Genomic DNA, 26,016 nt, shown 5'->3' with positions numbered 1-26,016 from the left:
ACGACTTAAAAAAATCATCGTCACAGCCATCAGGATCACAATTTCTAATTCTTGTGGTGAGCGATAAATGATATTAGTTTTCCATCAATTTTGTAAAACTATTTCAGTACCCAACATATAAACTGCAAAAAGCTTCACTAGCATACTTCATGAATGCTGCATCACTGCATTAAAATACTGTAATTCACATTTTTAAGCCAGCAAAACTGTTAGAAAAATAATTTATAGAGAGAAATGCTGAGGAGGAAAAATCATATGTAACATTCACTCAATATATTTATATTTATATATTTATATATGTATATATATTTTTGGTTCACTGTTTTACGAGACCAAGATGGCAGACAGGGGTTGGATATCTGTGCTTGCAATATCTGTTTGTCCATCAGTCGATCAGTTCTACAAATTTGAAAAATGCATAGCCGTAGATTTGATGTGGTTGTTCTGCTTCAGTTTTTTTGTTATTTTTTTTTGTTTTGTTTTTGCATGAACAAAGAAAAAACAAAGACAAAAGAATTATTGTACATGACATATACACAATATTAATAGTAACACGCATCACACACCAAAAACATATCACACGACTCTACATTAACGATATAACCAACAATTTAGGTAGGTCTCATTTCTTCTATGCATATCCCTGGCGGATTAAAACTAAAATAAAATAAAAAAGAAATAGGAACAATGTTCATTTTTAATCTCTTACATTAAAGCATCAGATGCCTTTTATTAATTATAATTTCTGACACATTTGTTGGGATAGAAATTCACAGAAATATATCTTGGCATAGAGTAAAAGAGAAAAAATACAATAGCTGTTTCAGCTACACTTTGAACTCTAACCAGTGTTTTCTTTACTTTGTGCCATGTAAGCTGCTGATTAAAATAAAATATACGTAATAATCCTATGTCAAAAATAAATTATATAGGACAACGTTAACCCTTCAATATTTTGAATAAATTTAGTTCTTGAATTTAATTGCGAGATATTGAATCTAAAAATTCTTCACTTGGAACTATTCCCTTGAAAAAAGTTGTCGTATTTTGCGTTATTTTGTGAATTATTGAAATTTTTTTGTACGTGAATAATCGAAAAGAGGACATAAGTTTCATTATCATTACTCATTTATCATCGAATGTTCCATTTTAACACTATCTTGGATAGCAACGTCACTCTCTATGTATCATTTATATTCGTTTCCTGATATTTTCAAGAAAACACTATATTTTATGAGTGCATTTTATAACGTATATTATGGTAAGTGATGAAATGTAATACTGTAGGCACTTGATGATATAAATAAGAAAATAGATAAATGTCAAAATATTCTTATATCGGTATGATAATAAAAATCAGTTACTCAGCTTCAATCCTCCTACGTAAGTACAACAGGATTAACATCCCATTACAAGCATACTGATAAGGTTTTGCAAGAATTTCCTTCAAAAGCCCATGGAAACTAAACAGTTTCACTTCAAAAGTTTACACATTCCCATATATTTTATTATGCAGATCATTTTTAATAGATTAAATTTTTTTTTAGAAAAGGGAAAGGATAATTCAAGATTTTTTTTTTTTTTTTTTTTTACTTAAAAGCAACTTCTTTTGTTTCGGTGGTACATTACAACTAGAAATTCTTGTTAATGTTTTATGCTAGAGAGGAAAATATTTTCCCTGTAGTTTTGTACTGTAGACTTACAGAACAGCTGTAGAATGTCTTTTAATTAATATTCCCGAATAAGATGTCAGTGAGGAGCACTAAATTCTCCTGAACTTTCACGAAATTAAATTTATAACTGTGCATCTTGTGACTAGCCATAATAAATTGTGTTATAGATGTATTGAATTTATTGTTGTTTCTTCATTAATGAAAATGTTCTATCAATTACAATGACAAATAAGAATACCTATATATTATCTTGAAAGAAATTATGTTGATTTAGAAATAATACGATGACTTACAGTGATTTGTGAATTAACTGTATATAGTAAAATTTTGAGGATTGATGTGGGTTTTACAAATTCGAAGTATGGATCAACTATTTTAGTAAGTATTCATACAAACTGAATCTTCATCGAATTGTAACAACATGTCTTTGTGAAATCCTCCAGAATTTGAAGAATGTAACATATTATCCAGAGTGGAGATCAGACCCAGTACCTTGCTGTTTAAGGTAGATAACCTACCAGAGAGATTCAGGGTGGTCACTATCCTGGACGATAAGTTTCACTCTCTGCTCTTCTAACTGAAGAACTTTATCAGCTGAAAATTCGGAACTATTACATGTCCCTCTTCTATGCTGCCTTGAAAACTAAGATATTAAAGTTTCATTTTACATCTGTGTAGACTACTGACAAAACAGCATCTGTTGTTTATTATGATGTGACCTGTGGAAGTGACTGACCTGTGATTATCTTTCCACACTTGTGTTGTCAGTTGTAAGATACCAACGAAGACTCTCTGTATCCAGTTTTATGAGCTCTCTTAAATTTCAGTGTCCAAGTGCAATCTATAAAATTATGGTAATTATTGACTATAGAGGTAGTAGGATAATAGGAGTGGAATTTTTTGTATTGTGAAATAACAATCTCTCCAATCAATAGACACCTCATGGTAGAGAATATGTGCATAGAAACATCAAAATAATAAGTTATAAAATAGGTTGAGAGAACTTATTTATAAATCTCAAAAACAGAAAGGCTGATCAAAAATAATTTCGTATAATTACATGATTTATGTAAAGCATATAACGCGCGTTTCAGTGTCTTTATCTTTAAAGAAAAGTCTGTGATTTCCGTCATCTGTTAAAAAAAATAACAGCAAGCAATTTCCATTCTAAGCAATAAAATTCTGTACATTTCATAACAAGTTTATACGACTTTAATGACTCTAATTAATAAGTAAGGTATTCAGAGAGTGCTAGATGGCATTCTACTTACTGTCAATTGTAGATTACGGTATATTATATGCTATGAAATGTAGAATCATAAAAATATAACAACTTGGAATTTTGAAAATCAGGATTGGAAAGGATGTATAATTTTATTATATTTTTTATGGAGGAATTTTATGAAATTTAAAGGTTGATATTGATGTTAGAAAATAGTGGACAGATTTAAGAATGCCATATCTTCATCGCTTCTTCTATCCCAACACATTTTCTGACATTTATGTGCCAAATCTGCAAAACATTTCTTCACAAGGATACTTTCTGGTGTATGAAGCCACAGAAAAATGAAAGAAAAGAAATGAATGAAACAACATTACGTGTATTTTTTTTTACTTTTCATTAAAAAATCAAAGTTTTGTAAAATAATCACAACATCAATTATATATAAAAAAATAATTTATACCGCCAGGGTCTGTATTCTTACGCAACAATATCTACAATTACACATTTTACTCTTAAGTCAATGTAAAGAGAAATATGATGCCTACGGTGTATTTTTGTGTGGTGGAGACCCTGCTTTTACCCTTGTTAATAATAGAGATTTGTATTATTAAGCATATTTTGTTTATTTAAATAGTTAATATCCAGTAACGTCCCGCGTCCTGTCTCTCTTCAGAGTTCATATTTATGCCTCTCAGACATAGATGCGTTCACCACCGACCGCGATTCGAAGAGGTAACAAAAAATTGTTACACCGAATAAAAAAGTCAGTTGACATATTTCACCACGATTTCATATTTTGTTCATAATATTTATGAATACCATCTGATGGGGCAGGGTACTGAGGCATAGGCTGGGTAAAAGTGCCTAACAGACACAACACTTCATACATGTTTATGGGCTAGGCTAAAAGTTAGTCGGACTTTCGTAAATTCCATTTTCGGTGACCTGCACCAAAACAAATACCTTGAGTAAAATTATTTTAAATATTTCCTATTACATATCTCCTATTATATTATCTAAGTCATCAAAACATATTACCCTATAACATATTGCCAAAAAATTACTTCTATTTTCAAAGACAAGCCTTGCAGTATACGCGACAAATCTCTTTCTCTCTTTTATTTTTGTTCTGTTTCAGACAATAAATAAATTCAATCCGTTTTCCTGAGCTAGCATGAGCCATCTACATTGATCTTTCGAGAAGTCACTAAAACGCCAGAAAATCTTTCGATATTCGGTTACTTTTCATTAATTTCCTGGGATATCTTATAGATTCTAATTCCAGCATTCTCATATTTACTCTTTCGTGTACAAGCTACAGCTTAGAAGATTCTCTGCCTTTCTTCATACATATTTGGCTTTACCCTAGATGTATACCATACTCATACTGCAACCCTATAACCTATTCCACGTAATACTAGTTCTTACACAAAGAAACAACATTTTAAGCATAGAAACATGTATAATTATTTCAACTTACAATGTAGCCCCAAGAGTCTCATTTCCGTTATCATTGCTACCTCAGTAGAGTTAAGAAGAAAGGAAACATCTTTTGGTAAGAAATATCTATTTCAGTTTCTACCATGTCGATTGGCTGCACGGCCTACTTGGATTACTACAGTCTACGATGCTGCATACATTTGTTATATTTGGTATTTGAAGGCCTTGAAAGTACCCGACAAACATAATCGACTACTGATCCCGAACAATATTACACAGAGCCTTCCTATAATTCAAAATATAACTTGCTGGGTCAACACATAGAATGACAAAGCTCTGGGTTCAGTCTTATTGGGGCAAATAGCAATATAGCAATCTTTCAACTGAACTTGAAATAATATACATGTAATATTTACAGAAAAATGAACATTTTTCCATGTACTAATAATTCTAAAATAAAGTTTAAAGTTCAATTTAATGATGTGCTTTGGATACATGTTCAACATGCCAAATTTCACTCCAGAAATTCCTACACATAATATCATAAAACAATATTGTTCTTATTAACATATTTAAATAAATAATTTCCTTTTCTTATAGCTGGTACATTTACAAATCTGATGCCACTTCGAAGAAGTTCTATTGGATAATTAGTACCCTTCGTATTTCCTCAGCATTTTACATCAAAGTAAAAGCTTGTTTCACTTCTTCCAATAGCTAATCTTTTCTGTAATAATGAAACTGAGGTTATGTTTTGAAGAAATAATGGCTTTCCACTTCTTTTCAACGCCCTATTTGGGTGCTGCAACATTCCTCACTGCCGTTCTCGCTCTTCTGCTTTATCTCTGTTCTCCTTCCTGCGTGAGATATGATGATGTGATGTTACAACACACAATGGAATCTCAAAGTGCTTTTTCTTTCCGTTCACTTCTCGATGGTGTTGTTGTACACACTTCCATCCGATGGAATCAATGGCTTCTCAATGTTGATATCTCAGGTGATGATGACCCAATACTTCGTCCATGCCGTGCTGGTGTAGACAATCCTCTTTCCCGCACTTGAAGCCTGTCTCACTGGCGTATTCTCCACCATTGTTGCACCTTCTCGTGCAGTTTCCTACATAGTCCCAGGAACCTCCGTCACATTCCCGCTGCCGAACCCGCGCCTCCAGCCTCTTCTCCTTCTTCTCCCTCACCCTCTCCCTCTTCCAGTGTCACCTGGAACCGGATTCGATCTTGACCTGGAAAATACGATATAACTTCCAGTTTAACAACAAAGTAGGAATTTCTTGTAATTAAAATAGTTTCGTGCAAGCAAAAACTCTCTTTACCTTCTTCATCAATATAGTCTAGTTTATTAGTTTAAAAATATTAGAGAAATTGAACAGATTTCATAATTTCATAACGATCTATACTATTTCATTTTAAACACTTTACTTAATTAAAAATATTTTCTCTAAAATTTAATTCTTCGGCACATATAGGCCTATTATTCACAAAAACAATTAATAAAAACCATAGCCATGTAATCAATGTTTTGAACATTATTATATTGATTTTAATATTACTACAGTAAGACTTCTTTTATACATTTCGCACTCACGCGTTTTCCACACTTAATCGTTTTTTTTTTTTCTTGTGAGATCTCGACAAAATTTCTATAATTTATTTCGGATGTATGTTTTTCCGTTTATTCGTTTCTTTATGCCTATACGATTTATGTTAAATCCCGGGAAAAACGAAACATTATTGATATGTTCTAAATCAATATTCCTCGAAATTAGATTTGCTGTGAAAATGTAAGAAAGCGAAAATACAGTATGTATTCATTGTTAAGATTGATGGAAATTCGAAGCTGCTCAAGTTTACCCTAACAATCTTTATCCTTTAATAACACTGTTACTTCTTAGAAACAGTGAAACGTTTCATAACATAGCATGATATAACTGAGCATATTATGGAACAGTTATTACAAATTTGAGGACGTGGTTTATTCCTTAAGAGAAAGCAGTCCGAAATAACTGAATTTTATGTAAAATATAATCACATGTTATTAGACCTACATATCACTATAGGTACGTTTTTTCTCACTTATATGTTTTTTTTAGACCCTCAGAAAAAACATATATATGAAGTTTTATTGTAATTTATTCTCTTTAAACAATATTAAAGTAAATGTTGGTGCTTTCGAAGGGTGGGCCTAACCTGAATTATGTAATATATTTCTCTACCAAGTTACAAGAAATTAGCCACCAGCGTGGCTCAGTCAGTTAAGGCGCTTGCCTGCCGGTCTGAATTTGCGCTCGGGCGCGGGTTTGATCCCCGCTTGGGCTGATTACCTGGTTGGGTTTTTTCCGAGGTTTTCCCCAACCGTAAGGTGAATGCCAGGTAATCTATGGCGCATCCTCGGCCTCATCTCGCTATCACCAATCTCATCGACGCTAAATAACCTTGTAGTTGATACAGCGTCGTTAAATAACCAACTAAAAAAATACAAGAAAAGTAAATAATCACCTCCTCCCCCTCCTCCGCCTCCACCTCCAGATCTCCCTCTTTCACTTCCACTCTCATCAGTTGTAGTGTCATCTCCTCCATCTTCTTCTGTCTCTATCTGCTCTCTCAGTTCTGTTGGAGGTGGACTCGGAGGAATCATGCCCTGGTACCAGTCTCTGTTTTCTTCCAACGTGTCCAGGATATCCTGAGCATCTGGATGCACCAAATCAGCCCAAGTTTCCCACAGAGGATGAACAATGTAGTCAATGAATCCAACCTACAAGCAAACATAAAAATAAAAATTAACGAAAGTGAAGAACAAAACACCATAATCCCTCATGTGGTAACTAACTTCTCGTAATATTCATAAACTACAGTCAGACTGATTCAATGTTGACAACAAAGCGTTTGTATTCATCAAACTGAATTTTAATGTGCTTTCTTTAAGTTACAAAACTATAAATTCCATGTGCTATTGTACTTTTAATGAAAAGGAAGACAAGATATTGCTATAAATAATTAACCAAGAGAATACTAGCATTATTTCAGTTCAAAAACTGGATTACTGACATTCTCAATGATGTAGAATCATTAGATTCAAAATTACAGGGTTCAAACATGGCCAAAGACAACGTAGCTATTTTAAGTAGGAAGGTCTCATGTCAAATTTACAACCCCTTTCTCGCCCATGTAAAAATTCAACAATGCTAATCATAATCATGATCTTATTACAGTGGGGGCTTAATATTTTTAAGTCTCTTTAGAAAGTCATTCATGTGCACAAGGAAATGTTAACATATCGGTAACAATATCCGCAGTTCAAATTTAACAATTCTCAGCAGTACGTACATTTTTAAGCTTTGAACTGCGTTGAATTCACTTTATCTTATCATGACTATAATGCAAACAAACCTCTTCTATCACATAATGCTTATCGTACATGCTATCTTGCAATTTAAAAGTCATACATCAGAAACGAAGAGGGATTTAATCTCAGTTTCTGAACAGCACACATTAGTGATGCACGGCTACAGGTCACAATAGAGGCTCATTTCCAAACTGACAATGATTAATTTATTTTTAATACTGTTCATTAAAAGTAAAGCTGAAATTATTTTCCTCCTGAAAAGAGTTGATGTGAACTAACCTGTGACTTTTCAATTGTTGCACTGTGTCTATCACACATGGGGCTGATGTCAAGATTCTGCTCCCGTTCACGATCACCCTGTTGAAAGAACTCTTCCATGAGCAGGTCGACCCAGCGACGGTACAATGGAAGAGGTTTGGTGGGATTGCTCAAGTCGGCACAATGAACCAGATTTTCAAGCACCTGCAACAGAAGAATACAGACTTAGCCATACGATTATATACACCACATTTCAATATCGTGTAATATAGTTCTTATTAGTCTCATAACGAATTATCCCCCAGAAAATAACTGTGATGATGACAACAGTAATTTATTGTTTAATGAAACATGAACCCATACGGATAATGAAACATTGCCTTCCATGTGGTATAATCTATGATACCGTATAGGTTCCGAGAAACTAGAGCAGACATGTTCAGCGCAGGCAATTCTAGCCTTTAAACGAGGTGAAACATTGACTGTAGCACCTCGTTTGAAGGCTATAAATGCCCGCGCTGAATATGTCTGAGCTCAAACATCAATTTCCATTCTAGTGAGTCCAAGTAGAATTTCAATCGGAGAAACATTGTTTTTGGGACACGTTTTTGTGGCTTGCTTCCAGTTCTCCTGCCATCATTCCATAATTTATTATTATTATTATTATTAGCATGGTGCATTGTAGATGAATCTTCATGTGTGCACTGTTAGCAGTACGACGGCAAAGTGAACTGCAGAGAAATGCTCTGGCCGAAATATTGGATTAAGTACCCACTATTTGATAAAAAGTGAAGAAAACTAGATTAAATTTCATTGTAAGTTGATAGATAAAAAATGACCAGTACTGTACACAAAATTAATATTAAGATTAATATTTTTATACAATTTAAGAAATAAGTTTGAGCGAAAGACCAATATGAAATAGTCATATACTAATTAGTGTACTTTTAGTACAGAATGGGTACCTATTGATCATTTTCTTTTCTTTTTTTATTATTATTTTATTAATGTGAATGTGGGGGAGACGCTCACCTGTATTCTGTCTGTGTAATTGTCGAGCAGAAGTACACCAGAACCAGCAACCTTCTTAGTCTCGACCATAGTCTTCAGATCAGCAAGAAGGCTCATGTGCTTGGACATGTCGGTAGATAGGACCATGTCGATCACCATTTTCCTGAGAGTCTGTCGCTGTTTCTTGCCCAAGTTTACAAATATATCACATCCTTCATTCTGAAGTAACTTGAATGCTACAGCCAAGTGATGGTTCTCCAGTACTGACTCATCATTGTACATAAGTGCCAGTTCCGAACCTGAAACATTTAAAAGGAACACATTGTAGACAATTCTGATTATACGTGCTCAAGTTCCAACGTGTGTTAAATCTTAATATGATATATTTATCGTTGTAAATCACAGTGTATATATGGGGAAAATGGAATTAAATGAGTATGGAATTAGTTGAATATAAATTTCGGTAGAAATGTATGTAAAATCTAAAATATTCATGATTAATGTAATTACTGTATGGGTACCTCATAAAAATAAGATTTTAACATAATACGAACAATAAAAATTCCTGTAGTGATAAAGTAACGAATAAAATTTGACGACAATAAAAAATAAATTATCTAACCGTCTTTCTCATCTAAATTTCAACAGAATAGCCTAAGTGGCTTAATTCTTGAAGAAAGAGAGGGGGGAAAAAAAAGAGGCGATAGAAAATGATTTAAAAGAGAAAGAGATAAAACTATTAGAGGATATGGAGTATAATAATAATAATAATAATAATAATAATAATAATAATAATAATAATATTATTATTAATAATAATAATAATAATAATAATAATAATAATACAATGATAAATGGAGAAGAAAGAGAAGAGGATATGAAAAAAGAAGACGAAGATGACAAAGGTGATGGTGGTGATGATAATGAGGAGGGAGAAGAAAAAGAAAAAAAATACAATGTGAATTTAGACGTACACGTGTTCGTTATATTCGCTACAGAAACAGGATGGAGGTTTCATGAAACTAATATTATAATGGTTTGAATCTAGAAAATACCTCATTAAAAATCATTTTTCTTTGATCTATTTGGAAAAAAAATACAGCGAAATTATGCACTTCATTTCTGATTTCACAGAATATATTTCCGCAAATAATAATATTATTCTTATGTTCGCAGGAAAAGCTGATGATTTTAGTGGCCAAATGAAGCTTTTTCTGACCTCTCATTTAAAATAAATTGTTTGTCGCGATTTCCTCTCTTGTCATTAGAAGTTTGTAGGTATTACTGAACTTAATTCTGAATATTCTAGTTATTTTGTCTGTTATTTCATACTTACTGGAGTTAATAAGGAACTGATTTGTGAGTCCTGGATGGTCAACATCGTGTATTGTGGCTGCGAACAGGGCTGCTGTAATTTCCAGTGGTGTGAAGACACTCTCGAGAGCCGGGGTGTTGAGGAGGACATGGGTAGATTGGGTGACGTCAGCTGCATGCATACTATTGTGAAATGGATTATCCTTCACGTAATGATCTTCTAGTGTCATCATGAACGTGATGAAAGTCTTTGGTGGGATTAGGAAGGTCTTCAGCAGATCTCGACTCTAGGAAAAACAATGAAACAGTTTTCAATATTTATGAATTTCATTTATTATACAAACTATCTGATATTTGAACAAGAATTTGGCATAAAACCACGAAATATTGTGTGATATTGAAATTTTCTTACCTGGAAGGCAGCATATGCAACTGCTGTCAGAGGGCGGTTGTTTGAGAGCTCTCCTATTCTGAAGATATCAATTCCCCATCTGTCAATCTCTCCTAACATCTGTAAATAATTAAATAAGTATTAGATTTTACAAATTATTCAGGTTCAGTGGCATTTACAAGTAACGTTTACAAATTCTAAAGGTAATTAAAAATTAAGGATTTATTGAATTACAAAAAGTAGTATCTTATAGAAGTGTTAAGAAAATATGAACTGAGTACCGGTAGTGTTAAGATCAATAAAGGATTTCTCTTTATCCATTCTGAATTTAATTTTTAATTTTCCTATCATCTAATGCTGACTCTTTATTGTTTCTCCAGATATTTTGCTTGTGGTTTCTCCGTGCCCCGGACCTATTTGTCCACACACACTCTATAGTTTCTCGTAAATTCACGGTTCGTCCAAGCACTAATTTCTTATAGACTATGGTGCTTTACTCTTTCTGCTATTCTCTTCATATGGCTTTACTACAGGCTTTTCTTCTTCCCCCTTTGCGTTCCCTTTTAGTTTTTTTCTTCATCTAAATTCTCCAAGTCCTCTCAGTGGAATGGCGTACTCTAGAATTATGGAATAAGTGGGAAACAGGCTTGGAACTTACACATTTATTTAATGACTTTCGAGTTCCCTACCAAGGATGCGAAAATACGTGTATCTTTTTGGGTTTTCGTCCTTCTCAACTCCTCCTTTTCAACCCTCTTTGTCTTTGCAGGGTAAATCACTTAATGACGAAGCTATCACGACTCATAACTTACACCAGAGACCCCACAAGATGGAAAAATTGTCTCACCTTGCCCAGGTCTTCCTCGTATGGTGTTTCAACACCATACTTCGGTAGCTTCTCACCGGTGAAGCTATTGGTATGACACAAGGGCTTCTTGACCCCAGATATCTGGGACATAGTAGTCGAGCCATGGCGGGGACGTTCCTTCTTCTTGCTGGCTCGAGGTTCTGTATCCTCTATCCGCAGCGAAGGAAGATCCAACTCCTGTTGTTTGTCTATAACAAACAAGTGCAAATAATTCAATTTGAGTTGTTATTACATTGTGAAATCAAAGTTCAGATAACAATGTCACATGCAGAAGATAAGTGTGAGTTGCAAGGGGGAGAAATGAATAGAACGCACATGTTTAGAATGTAAGTGAAAACAGTATTGCGAAAATTTAAAGACATTGTTATCTCACAGAAAAGAGATGAATATGGAATGACTGCACTCTAAATCAGCACATACTGAATACCCTACAAAATTTAAGGCTACAAAAAACTGGTGAACAATTAATTTTTAAGAAAATTATTTTAGACTTTTCTCGACGTTTCTGAGCTACTAGTATGGAAGATTTCGAAACGCCAGAGAAATTACTTGCACTGTAATTCAAGACTGAAAACCCCAAAACATTTTCCATGCCAAATTAATTTGAAAGTGTGGAATATCATAGATATTTCTTTTTTTTTTTTTCCTCCCTTTTTTTTTTTTCAAGGACCGAGGCTATTTACAGTGGTGGAATAATGGCTTAGTAAAAATGGAGCAATGATGGAATGACGGTGGCAGAGGAAACAGGAGTACTACAATAAAACTGTCGAAAGTCCACCACAATCTGAAAGGATTACCGAGGAACAAACTTTCGAACGTCAATCAGAAATAATCAGCTGGTAGCATGGGTTTTCATTTCGATATTTCTCGATTAGCATAGAACAATCTTAGAGTGAAAGTAACGAACGAACAAGACCCTCGATTCTACACCTACACCGTGCTAAGCAATACATTCTGTATTAACCGTCCTATATAGATTGTCATGTTACCGCAACCATTTCATCATCAAATATGTGATATGATATTCATTTCTAGGTTGAAACGATTTGATTCCTTGTTTTCATTAGGCCTATATAGCGATAGGTAGCCTATATGTTTTCATCTACGTGACGAAGCTGAGGAACCAGAACCCGCGCAATACTGAGAAGAAGAATCTATAAATACATTATTATGAACGAAATCTGCTTGTTCGAGTGCGTGGTAGGTTATTTCTGGCAATAACACCCCTCTCCAAAAATACTCCCAAGTACTCGAAGCAAGCTGAGCGCCAATGCAAAACAATCTTATTATTAGTGCACAGATGTGTACGGCTGTAATTTATGAACTGACAACATATGGAGGAGATTATTAACAGTAGAGTTAATGCACTGTACATTCTTTTCATAAGTTTAGGCTACAGTTCACAGTTTCTATGATAATGGAGACATTGCACTTTTTTCAGCTTTTAACTAATAGAGATATGCAATAAGGTCGTAGAACAAAAGTAGTTATAATGGGCCAAGTAGCCAATATTACAGAATAGTTGTCTAGGTTTAATTATCATTCGTATGTCGTATTTCATACGAAATGTCCAATATTCATTAATTAAAATTATAATTTTCTACAATTATTGGGTATAATGAGACATACAATAATAAAAAGAAAGAAACTGTACTAATATTTTATAAAATAATTGCTGTTCTGATGTTACTGCACCCTAACTGCAAACTAATTTGATTAAAACTAAGAATGAACGTAGGCCTATAGTTCAATAGTTCGCTAGTTCGCTCGTGGAATGAGCACATATTTTGTTCCGAATTGCAAGTAAGAAGTTTAATTGAAATGTTAGATATTTAAGGACGGGAATGCTATAATGATGTATTAAGTTGAATAACGCTGTATCCTATTGCATGAACAGAAAATTCATCGACATATTTTGTGTGTGTGTGTGTGTGTGTGTGTGTGTGTGTGTAGTTCCATAGTATAAATTGATGACAGAATAGGAAAGTGTTGACCTCTCCCATTAGGAAATACAACATTATAAAGACTGAATAGGCTAAGATGATGGTGACGATGGCGAATCAATGTCATTTTATCATTTCCATCATCGTTCACGAATGTTCCTGGGCTCCATCTGGAATGATTACCGAATAATTGAAACTATAAAACAAACAATAATTTTATTATAATCCTGTTAGGTGATCCCAGAAAAAAATGATACCGGTACTATTTATCTTTAAATGAAAAAGCGTCCAATATGTAGGCCTACTATACAATAACTATAATCTGCATAACCGCAATCATTATTCGTAGTTATCAATGAATATAGTTCACTTCTTTTCCTAATAAAACTTGTGGCATATATTGGTTTGAAATCTCGTTGGCTCTCGTCTAGAGGGCTGGACTTCACTGTGCGTGCCAGAAAGTAATTTGTTGCCAGAAAACTAAACTGTAAACAAAAAAATATATAACATCTGTGACGTCAGTCAGCTGTGTGGCATGTTTGCGTGGTGAGTCTCTAATAATAATAATCCGGTAAATGCACTGTTCGTAATGTGACGTCAGAAATAATATGGTCTGATGACAGAATTATCTTATCAAGTATCGGGACACTTCAAGTAATTAGTTTTCTATTGTTTTCTTCTCAATCTTAGTATCTTGTCATTCGTATTTTAGGCATTTTTTTTATGGTTTATGAATATGACCTCATTAATATATTGATAAGTTAATGACGGAATTGTTCAGTGCATGAAGTAATTGAATAAATGGCCTTATTAAGTTCATGCTCTGTATTGTTTTGAAAGAAACATAGACATGTGGAAAACTTCAACTGACTTTAGAAGTTTTATCCCTACATATAAAACTGTGACGTGAGTTATACAAGAATATTAAAAAAGACAGAAGTTCTAGGTCTAATAATTATAATTATATGGAAAGGAAAATATTACTAGAGAGTTCAATAGCCTCCTTGGCTAAAAAATTGCAAGCAATTATGTAAAGCTGATATCAAGGATTTAGAGATAAATTCATAGGCTTTCCATTTGACATGAAATTACCGGTATCCGTTGAACTATGATCTTATTGATCTATTTTAAAGCTTTGTGTTTTTAATTATATTTCCAGAATGTACATTAATTTTTACAATATTATTGTATCAAATGATTATTTCAAAAGTTAGTCAAATTCAACTCTAAACTAATCGAAAAGGAACATATTATACATTTATTTTAAGGATATGTTTAAACACATTCCCTCGCATGACTCATAGACCTTATTTATTATTTAACTTCAATTTTTAATCATGTGAGATTTTTAGAGATAAAATTACAATTTAGCTATAAAAACAATCGTGAAATACGAATGGCAAAGAATATTGAAGTCATAGGAAGAAACCCGTCTAAAGTAGTTTTATCCATCGCAGATCTGCAGACTAACCCGATTCTTTTGAAAAGAAGTGATTTACTGACAACCCAAAATTATTGGCTGTCGTTCAATTCGTTACCAAGTGACAGTAAGTTACGTCAATGAGAAAAATATATTTTGCAAAAGAACAAACAAGACATTAAGGCAAACAGATTGACAAGAGCTTATTCAGTGCAGATTATAAAAATTACCATCTGGCCAACAAAGTCAATCCCATCTAATCTTCCTTATCTTTCAAAATGGAAAAGTGTTTTTATAGTCATTGACACGTGTTTCAAATATGCCTAAATATGAAAATCCATATAAAGAAGTCTAATATAAATAATTGGTTAAATGGCGATCTTACTCGTGTTAATTATGTAAGATCGCCATTTAATCATTATATATATTCAAGTGTTAAAAGTAGTGTACGAAAGATTCAACATGAAGTCTCATATTCTTAATATTTTTTTCTTTCGCGGCTCTTGATATAGCGTACGCGCTGTCTATCCAAGGGGTCCGTGGTTCGATTCCCGACGTAGATAAAGATCTCTTTTAAAAGAGCCTGTATATTGGCGAAATTTATTAATTTAACTCTATTTAATTTCTTAGTCTGCGAGACATAATAAATAGGCAACTTAATGTAATACATGCTTATTAATGAGTCATGAAATTCATAAGGCATATTCGAATTTTTCGACAAGTCACTGGATCTTGCGGAGCAGATATGCTTTTACGCCTACAATTTGAATATAAACGGTCCAGGCATATTTATAGTCAGTGAAAAGCATCAAATTATTCGAAGGAGCAACGACTTCTGTAAACAGTTCAGATCTGAGTTCAGAGGTAGTTTCCGAACTATGATGGAATGGCGTGCCAGAAGAAATCATTACAGTCTATATGAATAACTTCAATGTCTCGATTCTGATTAATAAATGTAATAAAGTAGTCCATATATAAAGATTAAAAAGTAATTTGAGAGGACTCGAAGACATAGGGTCTACTGTTGGATATTATCATAACATTATACCGTTGTTGTTGTTTTTTTTTTGTCGGAAACTATAGTAACGAGATGCGTGAACTACAGTTCAATGCAATGTTGCAGGTGGAATTCACAGAGCTCTCTTCTTCCATACTTTGTTACACGTGAACTGGTATCGAGATAAAAACATTCAATGTACGTTTGTGCGTATTGACTTTGAGCCTTTACACAGTTGGTGTAATTTATCTGAACTTGCACAAAGTTCAGGTGATAGTGAGAGCTCTAATTGGTTGTACTGCAGACGTTGACAATTAATTTTTTTTGCTGTTATTTCTGATATGTAAATACATCGAATTGATGGGAACTGTCTTCAAACTTTAACTAAGCAATTAATTAATGAAATAATCGGTGTCTTAATAATTGACTAACAGGCTAACTTGCCGAAGAGTCAGATTTATAACGATTTCCGAATGACAGTTTTAAATCGAAATGGAATGTTATATTAGAAAGTATTTTTATTTTACTTGTATCAACTACTGCTTAGGTTATTTAGCTTCCATGGAATTCGTGATAGCGAGACATTTGACGAGATGAGGCCGAGGATTCGCCATAGATTACCTGACATTCACCTTACGGTTGGGAAAAATCTCGGAAAAAAAAAACCCAACCAGGTAATCAGCCCAAGCGGGAATCGAACTCGCGGCCGAGCGTAACTCAGGATCAGCAGGCAAACGCACTATCGCCCGAGCTATACCGTTGGTTAGAAAGTATTTTATGACATATTCAGAGCTAGTGTATCCTTTCTAAATTTTTGAAATTAAACAAGTCTGATTATATTCTTTCTTCAAGTAGAAATTCGAATAATCATATAAAATAAATAAAGAACTATTGGAGTACAATTTGGTGGAAATTTATTCCCTAATTGATCAGTCCCTTATAGTGTATGTCTGCAGCCCACATAAACTACAACATTGCGCTTATGATAAAAGACTTACCGAGGAAAGTAGAACAAATGTACTCGGAGATTTGATTTCCAGATTTGCTGGACTCTGAGAAGTGACTTAGTTCCTTGTTCAACATCCGCTTGAACTGTAACAATAAGAGAGAGAAAATGTCAATGAAAAAAGCACAATTTAACATGAAACATTAATATATTCACGCCTAATTCTTTCTGATTTCGTGTGGCAATAAAATTACAAAAGTATATCGGTGGATAGAATTTGGTGTTTAACGAAATTTTTATTTATAATAGCCTATAGCCTAACATTCGGCTACAAATCCAGTGGACCCGTGTTTGGTTCACGCAGGTAAGTGGAGGTGTATTTCCACTATTATTATTATTATTATTATTATTATTATTATGCGCTGTAAATAGATTAAATGATTAAATGGAGCTACGTATAAGAACAATTTACAAAAAATAGTTTTGATTAAGCTAAAGTCATAATACCTTGGGGGGGGGGGCATTTACCGGTCTATATTTGTTATTACAATTTTATAAAATAGTGGCAGAATTTTATTGTCGGTAATAAAAATAGTACGAAAAGCTATGGGAAGTATTGAGTTGTTTAATCAATGAAAATATTTAGCAACTCTAGGCTGCTGTGTAAAGGAGATCATTATAATTTTGTTTCTTATGTTGCTGTTAATTTCTATGTTGTCATTTATCGAATTTACGAAATGATTAATCCTTTAACATACAATGAGATAACTACATTGTTTATAAGTTATATATTATTATTATAAAATACAGACACAGAAAATTAACTGAAAATTGATTGCTATATTTGTTTCTTAAACATTTGTTTTATAAGGTAAGTAATACGAAGTTTGAAATAGCTACTGTATCAAGTTTGAGCCGTCAAAGACAGAAATGAATGAATATAGCTTCTATACAATACAAACTAATACATTATTCGCTTCATTCTGTTATTATCCTTGCTAAAAGTGACGTGAAAAGCACAAGCTTCATAAAAGTGTTCGGTTTGTATTTGTACCAGAATTTGGTTGTTTTTAAGACTGTGAAGAGGTCAGTCAACTGATAATTTCTGACCATTTATTCTTCGCAATCTTTATGATTAGACTAAAATTCCCAAATAGATGAACTACTATAACAATGAATACAGTTCAGATTATAATGGATGCCACACAAGATTAAAATTATACATTGCTTTGGTCACACTATTAGATCCCGCAAGAAATTACATTTCGTTGCGATTGTCAGGAAACAAATGAAATAAAAAAAAATATCTTAAATTTACATAAACAAACCTGGAACACAGCAATGCCAATAAGTACAGCCAGATCCATTATGATGCTTAACCAGGAGATTCCATCGAGGAAGAATGACATATTATCCGTCCTTTGCTCTTGATTGAGACCCATGTTGACGATTTTCGCACACACGCAAAATATCAACACAGCGTACAAGATCTGTTTCTTGAGTAACAAAAGTGGAATGTAATGTTCGAGAATGTCACGAAGTGGAATGTATAAGTACACCTTCACCACTGTTAAGAGTGAAGACAACCAAGAGAAAGCCTGTAGCCGTATCGTGAGATGTTACGCTTTATATAAGATCCACGCTTATCTCTGAAGGCGTCAGGGCAGACACACCTCTTCAATCTGTGGTGTGCAGAGAAACTGAGTCACAGAGTGCGCTTCGACTGCTTTTTATGACGTGCAACACTTTATTAAGGTATACACTGTCGCGGACACCTACTCAGAAGACTTCATTTGCTTTGAACTTGTTTCCTTTCTTGTAAAACAGCGTGACGCCATATAGAATTCCCAGCCGATGATTGGCTAACGAGTTAGGGCCTCGACGACTGTACGATTAGAGCCGATCGAGACGAAAACAAGAGCTGAGGTGGCGCGTGCCAAAAACCGAGCGTAGATGCTACTGAAACGGGGATGCGCTGTCAAAATATACCAGCGCAAAATACGTCCCACGGCTCGTTAAGTGGAACACACAGAAGGAAATTTATTGGTGATTTTCTCAGAATATGGCTCCAAGTTAGAATTCTACTGTAAGGAATGTCTAACCAAATTATCCAATGGTAAATATCTGCGAACGTTCGCTCGCAAGCGAAAGAAATCCAGGATTCATGGAACGCAATATTAGGGAGAATGGATGCCTCACTTCCTGTCCTCTATCCTGTAGCACAAAAGAAGAAAGAGGCGATAAATGAAGATTTTAAACAACCCTCAGACTCTGAAGAGAATACATCTACAGCAAGAATAACTGGCAGCATGCCTTCGTGCAAGTAACGAAGACCGTCAGGGTCCGGGCCTCTATTATTGGCCTTTCTAACACTGAACTCTACGACGAACGGTATTTCTTCTTGACAACAGAGTTCGATCTCCATAAAGTTTCAATGACAACAAAAATTGACCATAGATGTTTCCCAAAGTAGAACGAGAAACCCTGAGGCAGATGATGGAAAGAATGCCACTGAAGACGTTTCCAGAGTTGACAACAATGCACGAGTTTCAAGCCAATTGTTGTTATAGGATTTAGCTTCGGTATAGCAGGACGACGAACAACTACAGCAATACGTTTTTCTTCTGGCAGAAACGAGCTGGTTACTGGAGAATGATTTGGTGAATCGCTTTGAAAATACCGTTGCAGGAAATCCTGAATACCACGTAACCATTTTGTGATTTTATTCAGTTTTGACAAATTACGTCCCCCTCTGCTTTTTTATTTTGTCGCAGAGAAATTTTTTTTTTTTTTTTCACACGTTTGTATAATTGTTCTGTTAATCTGACGAGTTTACTGAACAGTTTAGTACCGGTAGCGTGTTAAAGACAAAATAATAAAAAAGCTTGATTCAAGTTTATTTTCGCTCTTTTGAAAGCGTACACTACACTATGAGACACTGGTAAGGCACTCTCTTCCTCAAGTAGACAATCTACTTTGCGCACTGTTCTCAACAAACACCATTGTTCTTCAGTCGTACAAAAAATATGTATAGTAATTATTCAGAGAGCCGATGCTCCAATGTTACGAACAGTCGTTCATTTTCACGCCATATTTATTACTAATTAAGCGGAAAATATGCAGTTTAAATAAAAATTTACCAAACATAAAATATCATTTTACTATTATGAAAACAAAATAAAAAGCGTAACAAGCAATTTGTGCAGATTTCACACTCGACACGAAAAGGGGGCTGCTACGAATCAAGATGGCGTAGTCACACGGTATTAGAGATGTATCGAGTAGAGAGACAGTTGAACAACTATGATGACCGCCTGGATCTCTGCTTGCTTTATATCTATGACCGCAGACCCGAGCCCTTGATCTCCCATGTGTAGAGGTTAACCTCTGCTAATCACATTCGCAGATGGATAACATAAAAAATATGGCTACGTACAGTCATCTCAAATCAAACATGTCTCGTAGCCGGCATTGGCTATCAACTGTTTATGACGCTTACAAAATAAGTCAACTCCGCCTCACTCCAGTTTCATTGGAGGGCACTGAAATAATATGGTACACCGCGTACCCATGATAATTCCTTCCACGTCACGTGAGTGTGTTTATTTTTTATAATTTTATTCAACTCGTCTCTTGATTGAAACATCAACAATATTTTCGCCCTATATGGTCAGTTATGAAAAATAGCACAACACAGTAATCAAAACTAATTAGATCTCAAACCTGTTCAGATTAGTAAATTTAATGTTCAGCTTATTCGAAATTCTATTTTCCGAGTCATTACTATTCCCTAAGTATAGCCTACCGCAAATTATTTATTTTTATTATATTTTAATATCGTGTAGCGGGCCTAATTATTATTAAACAGTGTTGTGACTAATTTTAATATATTTTCTTCAAGACAATTTGCAAAAATTTCTATCCGAACTTCATGGAATGTTTAAACTAGTAAATATTATTAAAATGAAGAATGATAGCAATTTGGCAAGGTGTTTTCTTTTCATCCGTTCGGGTTTATCGAAATTTCACGATTGCTGGGATTCGAATTGACGAGGTTCTACTGTTTTCAATTTAAAACATAGAAATCTACGAAGTTCGTTCAGAAAATAAAAAAAATTATCGTTTGCAACTAATAATGCACTGCTTTTTTTTTCGAAAAGCCTTTAAAAGCAACTATTTATATATTTAGAAGTTAATTATGTAAGATTTACATTGGCTACAATTCCAAGCCATTACGAGATATTTTCATGCGATGTTCTTAATGTGCACATTGATAAGTTTTTACACATAAAGCAGCTCTTAAAACAAAACTGAAGTTACTTTTTATATAGGCCTAAAATACTGTTTTAATTTGATTATGAATTCTAAATTCTGGGTACTGTCATTGAAATTATCACCACATATATTAAAATAGTGACAATAATAACAGCTGACCTAGGTTACCAAAGCAATAATAATAATAATAATAATAATAATAATAATAATAATAATAATAATAATAATAATAATAATAATAATAATAATTGACGAGAGGAACAAAGGCTAAGGGTGTTGAGAATAAAGTGCTTAGGAAAATATTTGGGGCTAAGCGGGATGAAGTTGCAGGAGAATGGAGAAAGTTACACAACGCAGAACCGTACGAATTGTATTCTTCACCTGACATAATTAGGGACATTAAATCCAGGCATTTAAGATGGGCAGAGCATGTAGCACGTATGGGCGAATGCAGCAATGCATATAGTGTTAGTTGGGAGGGTGGAGGGAAAAAGAACTTTGAAGAGGCCGAGATGTAGATGGGAGGATAATATTAAAATGGATTTGAGTGAGGTGGGATATGATAGGGACTAGATTAATCTTGTTCAGGATAGGGACCGATGGCGGGCTTATGTGAGGGCGGCAATGAATCTCCGAGTTCTCTAAAAGCAATTTGTAATAAGTTTCGGGTTGTTGAATTGCCATAATTTATATCTTTAGGGGTCGTTGTCCTTGTTCTCACTTTCTGTGTATTGAAAATATTAGATATTTACTAGTAGTAGGGCTCTCGTTCCATGTTGCTAGCATGACGAAAGGCTACTTCTTTGCGGTGACAAAAACAAGACAAGAGATGCACATTAAACCCAAATGGAGGGAAACTATTTTCCACTTCCCTGCTAGAATCGATAGTAGGTTCATTGCATTTGTTGCTACACTGACATGACCATGAGAAATGGATAAACACTTTCTTTCTCTGTCATGTTTTACCTCGCCTTTTCTACCGACTTACAATCTAATGTAGTGTGGGGTGGGGGGAATCATTTGACTAATACTAGAAAGACATTAGATTGCGGGCTTTTCTGGTAGCGTGGTTAGCACGGCACAGCGCCACCAAGATAACACAAAACAGCATGTGACAAGAGACAAACACCCAGTTCAATGGACGGAAGATAAATATCTTCCATTGCCCATGCCCGGAATGGAATGGACCGCTTGGTTGGGAAGCTACAGCGACAGAGCCAAGGCAGTGGCCATACAGACGTAAGTATGAACACAGTGGAAATGTGTTTTGAGGGAATTTCAACATAAGTTATCTATGTTTTTTATATAAATCTAGAGAATCTTTTGTTTATAGTTAGATATTTGTCCACACTGTAGTACGAGGAAAATAAGTAGTCTAAATAATCCGTATCCATTAAGGGATTAGGTACAGCTTACAGGAGTAAAATTTTGGAAATATTCAACATTTTTGTCCTCCATTACTGTATCTTGTACAATAATGAAAATTTGTATGTGTAAAACACTGTCCTTCTGCTAGGCCTATATGAAAAAAAATATTTTTACGATTTAAAAAAATTATTTACATTTTTTTTTTTTTTTTTCAAAATTCAGTTTACTGTGCAATGATGAAGCTTTTCCCACATAACTCAAAAACTATCCAACATTCTGTGATGAAATTTTTTGTGTGTATTTATGCATGTCATATTTACAATATGATGCAAGATCACTTCTCTATATTTGATAGATTGTCTGATAAAAAATAAATTCATTTTTAAAAAATGGTCAAATGTCATTATTTTCTATTACGCAAAAAAAAAAATATTTATTAAGGGATGTAGTTGAAAGAGCATGATATTGTAAACATGAATTTTAGCAATAAAATAAAAGAGAGAAAACATGAAAAAGTTAACAAGATTTTGAGTTACGAGGAAAATGCTACATAACGTATGTTTAGCGGTAACCTGAACTAAATTGTAGGTATTATCTATATGAGTTTCAATTTTATGCATATTTTAAAAATTGAAATTTATTCTTCGATTTCTGACTATTTTGAAATCATGCGAGTTATAATGAATTATTTTGGAGAAAAAAATTGATTCGATTTGAAACATATTGTCGGTTTGCACTATTTTTTAAAATCAAAACGTAAAGTAAAGGGCTCTTTCTAAAATCCTTAGACTATTTATACTTTTGGACCACATGGCTTGTAAATTTTGAAAGAAATACAATCGTTAAATAGCTGAAGAAAAAGTAGCTTCTGCAGGTAGAAAGACAGACAAAAAATAAGAACTGAAGCATGTACTATTTAACTTCATCCTCAAATCTTCACGAAACCTCTCTTTGAAAATAGTCAAAGTGTTGAATATCTAGTACATATTTATTGAACAACGGATTGCACTACTAACCATTTTTAATAGGCCTAACCAATGTTACCTCTGCGCCTTATTGCGCACAAAACTCACAAAATGTAAATACGGTAATTATTAAAAGAATGGTTCTGTGACTAGGCCTACTCGATTTGACACACTGCAATTTTATGACGCAAGGTGATTGGAATTAAGATGCCAGCGAAACAGGGAAGTACTCTTATCTAATTTCTGCTTAACTGCAGTGAGACATAAAGTAAACGATAAAGGAATATTATCTTTTATACACCTACAACAAACATGATTTCAGTTACAATCAATGTTTTTTTCGCATTATGCGAAGAATACAATCAGATTTAGAAGAAAACAATTAGATACCGGTTGCAATATGGCACGTCTGATGTCGATTGTCTTTCTATATTCAGATATTTAGACACAATTTTCTCCTCTTTCATAATCAAGTTGCTTATCAATAAACAGAAACATGTAGTCTACGTAAACATCTGCGTTATGTAATATAATTGTATGTAACAAAATTTTGATTTCATAATATTAATCATTGCAACCGTCATCATCATTAAAATAGGGTTCAGATTTCTGTGACATAAAAGTTACAAATGATATTAATACCGTACTATCTCATTGGCTATGTGCATTTATGTAGGTAAGATATACATGCATGGTTCAAAATGTTTTGGAATCAATGAGTTTTTGCTTAAAGCTGCTTGTACATGATACTATTTTTCTTCCAATTCAATACTTTACAAAGAAAACTTGTCAAAGATTGAACAATATTGAAAAAGATTAGTAAAAAACTGTTTCATATTGATAAAGATTTGGCAAGATTATAAAACATGTGCTTGAAGTTCATTGTAATCTATGTAGATCTATCTAGTACAATCATTAATACAATATGGTATAATAAATTGGGGTGGAGTAGCATTATCTGTACTTAATCCATTAATTTTATTACACAGAAGATAAATAAAAATTTGTCTAACCAAAAATATGGATTACCCAACAAATTTATTTACAGGCTACAGATTTTAAAGTATTGACTATTGCAGAAATTTATAAATATAATTTACTAACTTACTACCACAGAAATCAATTAAATATAAATCTAATCGACATGAATTTCGTACTCGAAGACAAAAGTCTACTTTTCCATTAATTGAGCCTAAATGTCATAAAAGTGCAGCTCTTAAACATGGTGCTAGTTTCGGCCCAAGACTTTATAATAAAATTACAAACGATTTTACGAATTTGAAATATTTTAAAATTGAAGCTTTTAAAAAAGAAATTTATATAATTATTCATGACATATATAATATTAACAAATGTGTGAATTTTTTTACCTTTTATTTCTGTCAACTATATTCATGTTTTTATTGAATATCTTCTGTCTAATTGTCAATTTATATTAAATGTGTTTTTTTCTCACTTTTTCTCTCTTTTTTTTTGTGTTATTTATTGGCTTGGATTAAGTTACTTACTGTATTTAGTAAACTGTCTTTGTAAATTTTATGTTATATTATTGGCTAAGACCACACCGTACACGAGCCTAGCTCTTACGGTAGTGACTAGAAATATTTTTGTTTTACAGTACAGGCCTAATTTTAATTTATACTCATTGGCTAGCTAGCTAGCTAGCTAGTTAAATAAATTAAATATGTAAATCCTTTGGCGAAAAACTAGGCTATCATCATCATCATCATCATCATCATCATCATCATCATCATCATGAGCCTTCATGTATTAGACCCCAGTGGATTTGTCACGGTCTCGTTCCAGCATTGTTTAGATCGTCTTAAATTTCTTCGTCCTCTTAGGACATAGGATAAGATTTGTAATAGGTACTTAACTGTACAGTACCCTAAAACGAAAAATATTACGACTGCATGTTATTTTAATGGGTATTGGCACTTATTAGAAATATCTGCCTTGCAATTTTCTCATACGAATTTTTTTTTCCACAGAATCCACGACGTGCAGGCATGTGTTTAATTAATAAACTGTAATTAAATAAACTCGCAAACAACTGCTCTCGGTCAAGACGTCATTTTTTCTGGTTATTGGCGCTATAATATTTTCGAATCCCATTGATCAATCCCTTCAAAGAACTGCCAAGTCTTTATTCGATTAGAGCATATTCTTATTTACTTTCAAGACAATCAAAGACTTTTAATGTACTGTATTGCAAGTGATTATGACAATAAAATCTGTAAAATGAGGAGCAAACTTTCAAAGCCTGACAGGTCCGTTTTCAGAAAATGTTACAAATACAAATATGTGTCTCTGTAATAAAAGAAGATTCTTCTATGGTGAAATTTTATATGGATCTATAGCACCAAAATATACTCATACAGAGTCTTTCATAAGTAACGGGTCTATCGAAAAATCAACTATTTTTGACAACTTTTTGAAATTATGTTCATCCTCACGAGAAAGAACCCTTCCCGGTGCCGTACAGTGGATATGGAAACAAACACCCCCTCTCCCCGCCGCCAGAGGAAGCTACGTATCTATCCATGTGTAATGTGCATTTGA

General features: G+C 33.6%; 1 protein-coding gene across 7 annotated transcripts in view; it reads right to left on the bottom strand.

Moving 5' to 3' along the window:
- Positions 1-1,570: 1,570 nt before the first annotated feature.
- dnc (phosphodiesterase dunce) overlaps positions 1,571-26,016 on the bottom strand; it is a 1,099,286-nt gene continuing 1,074,840 nt past the window's right edge. For 6 of the 7 annotated variants that reach the window (XM_069818411.1, XM_069818412.1, XM_069818415.1 and 3 more), the window contains 8 exons: positions 16,899-16,992; positions 11,520-11,728; positions 10,694-10,792; positions 10,304-10,568; positions 8,989-9,266; positions 7,978-8,160; positions 6,852-7,107; positions 1,571-5,578 (listed from right to left, as the gene is read on the bottom strand). In XM_069818411.1, the coding sequence (XP_069674512.1) occupies positions 5,478-5,578; positions 6,852-7,107; positions 7,978-8,160; positions 8,989-9,266; positions 10,304-10,568; positions 10,694-10,792; positions 11,520-11,728; positions 16,899-16,992 (1,485 nt within the window). In that variant the 3' untranslated portion in view covers positions 1,571-5,477. The remainder of the gene's footprint in view (positions 5,579-6,851; positions 7,108-7,977; positions 8,161-8,988; positions 9,267-10,303; positions 10,569-10,693; positions 10,793-11,519; positions 11,729-16,898; positions 16,993-26,016) is intronic. The other variant, XM_069818417.1, reaches the window with a different exon arrangement.

This window comes from Periplaneta americana, chromosome 2, assembly GCF_040183065.1.
Source record: "Periplaneta americana isolate PAMFEO1 chromosome 2, P.americana_PAMFEO1_priV1, whole genome shotgun sequence".
Lineage (NCBI taxonomy): Eukaryota > Metazoa > Arthropoda > Insecta > Blattodea > Blattidae > Periplaneta > Periplaneta americana.
Note: the sequence above shows the minus strand (reverse complement) of the source record. Positions and strands in the feature narration are given on the sequence as shown.